General features: G+C 67.4%; 1 protein-coding gene across 1 annotated transcript in view; it reads right to left on the bottom strand.

Annotated features, from left to right (window-relative positions):
• The window catches only part of ALG3 (ALG3, alpha-1,3- mannosyltransferase), a 4,165-nt gene extending 3,543 nt beyond the window's left edge, over positions 1 to 622 (bottom strand). Inside the window, exon 1 of the mRNA XM_009883391.1 lies at positions 582 to 622. Coding sequence (XP_009881693.1) covers positions 582 to 622 — 41 coding nt within the window. The remainder of the gene's footprint in view (positions 1 to 581) is intronic.
• Between the last annotated feature and the right edge of the window lie 597 nt (positions 623 to 1,219).

Here is a 1,219-nt window from a genome sequence, read left to right as displayed (position 1 = left end):
GGCTGAGCCCCGGCGAAGGGACTCTCCGTGCCCGCCGCACCGGGGCGGGGGGGGGCATGTCCTGCTGGGGCCCCCTGAGACAGTCACCCCTCTGTCCCTCCATCTGTCCATCCGTCCCGGTTAAGTCCCCTTAGATGCTGCATGCTGCCCTAATTTGCCCCACCACAGGTTCTCGGGGGGGGGACAGACGGACGGACACACGGCTGGCTCCTGCTCCGCAGTAGTGGGGGGGACACGGACTAGGGACCCCCCCAGCACCCGCATCCCCACAGCTGCTCCTGCATCCCACCCCGGGGTGATGGGGCTGCTCTCACCCCGAGGTCCTGCGGAGCCGAAAGCACCCACCTTGCAGGAAGGGGTTAATTAAGAACTACCCCAGCACTCGCTAATTAAAGCCGAGGCGATGACCTGCTCCCTGTGTAGCTGTCCCGGCCCATCCACACCCCTCCCTGCGTCTGTGCAGGGCACGAACAGGGTTGGGGTGCAGGCAGCACCCCGAGCCCCCCGGCTGAGCCGTGTCCCGCACAGGCTGCGGCAACAGCGCCCTGAGCCACGACCTGCACGAGCTGGGCTACACCGACGTCACCAGCATCGACTTCTCCCCCGCCTGCATCGCCGCCATGCGCGCCCGCTACGCCCGCTGCCCCGGCCTGCGCTGGGCCGTCATGGACATCCGAGCCCTCACCTTCCCCGACGCCGCTTTCGACGTGGTGCTGGAGAAGGGCACCCTCGACGTGCTGATGGTGGAGGAGACCGACCCGTGGGACGTCTCGCCTCAGGCGGCCGCTGCGATGCACCGGGTGCTGGCGGAGGTACGGGGAGAAGGGGCAGAGGGTGGAACCCATTCCCGTTTGGAATGGATGAAGATGTGGAATGTCCCCTCGCCACCCCACTTCCCTGGGGATGCCCCAGTCGATGGCTCTGCCCTCACCGTCCAACCGGTGCTGCCCGCTCTGCTGCCCTGCAAAGGGGCATCCGGGGGGCTCCCAGCACCCTTGGGCGTGGGAGACCTCCCCCCCCAGTCCCTCCCATCACCTCCTCCCCAGGGAGGTGGATGGAGCAGGGGATGTCCCTGGGGACCATGAGTCCTGCTGGGGGGCTGGGTGACCCCCATCCTTGTTTGGGCTCTAAATATGAAAGTTTGGCTGTAAAAAAATGAGCCCCATCCTGGCGTGCGTGGCTGTCGGGGCACCCGAGGGTGCCTGGAGGGGACGGGGGG

This window comes from Charadrius vociferus, unplaced genomic scaffold, assembly GCF_000708025.1.
Source record: "Charadrius vociferus isolate BGI_N301 unplaced genomic scaffold, ASM70802v2 scaffold214, whole genome shotgun sequence".
NCBI classification, from domain to species: Eukaryota; Metazoa; Chordata; class Aves; order Charadriiformes; family Charadriidae; genus Charadrius; species Charadrius vociferus.
Note: the sequence above shows the minus strand (reverse complement) of the source record. Positions and strands in the feature narration are given on the sequence as shown.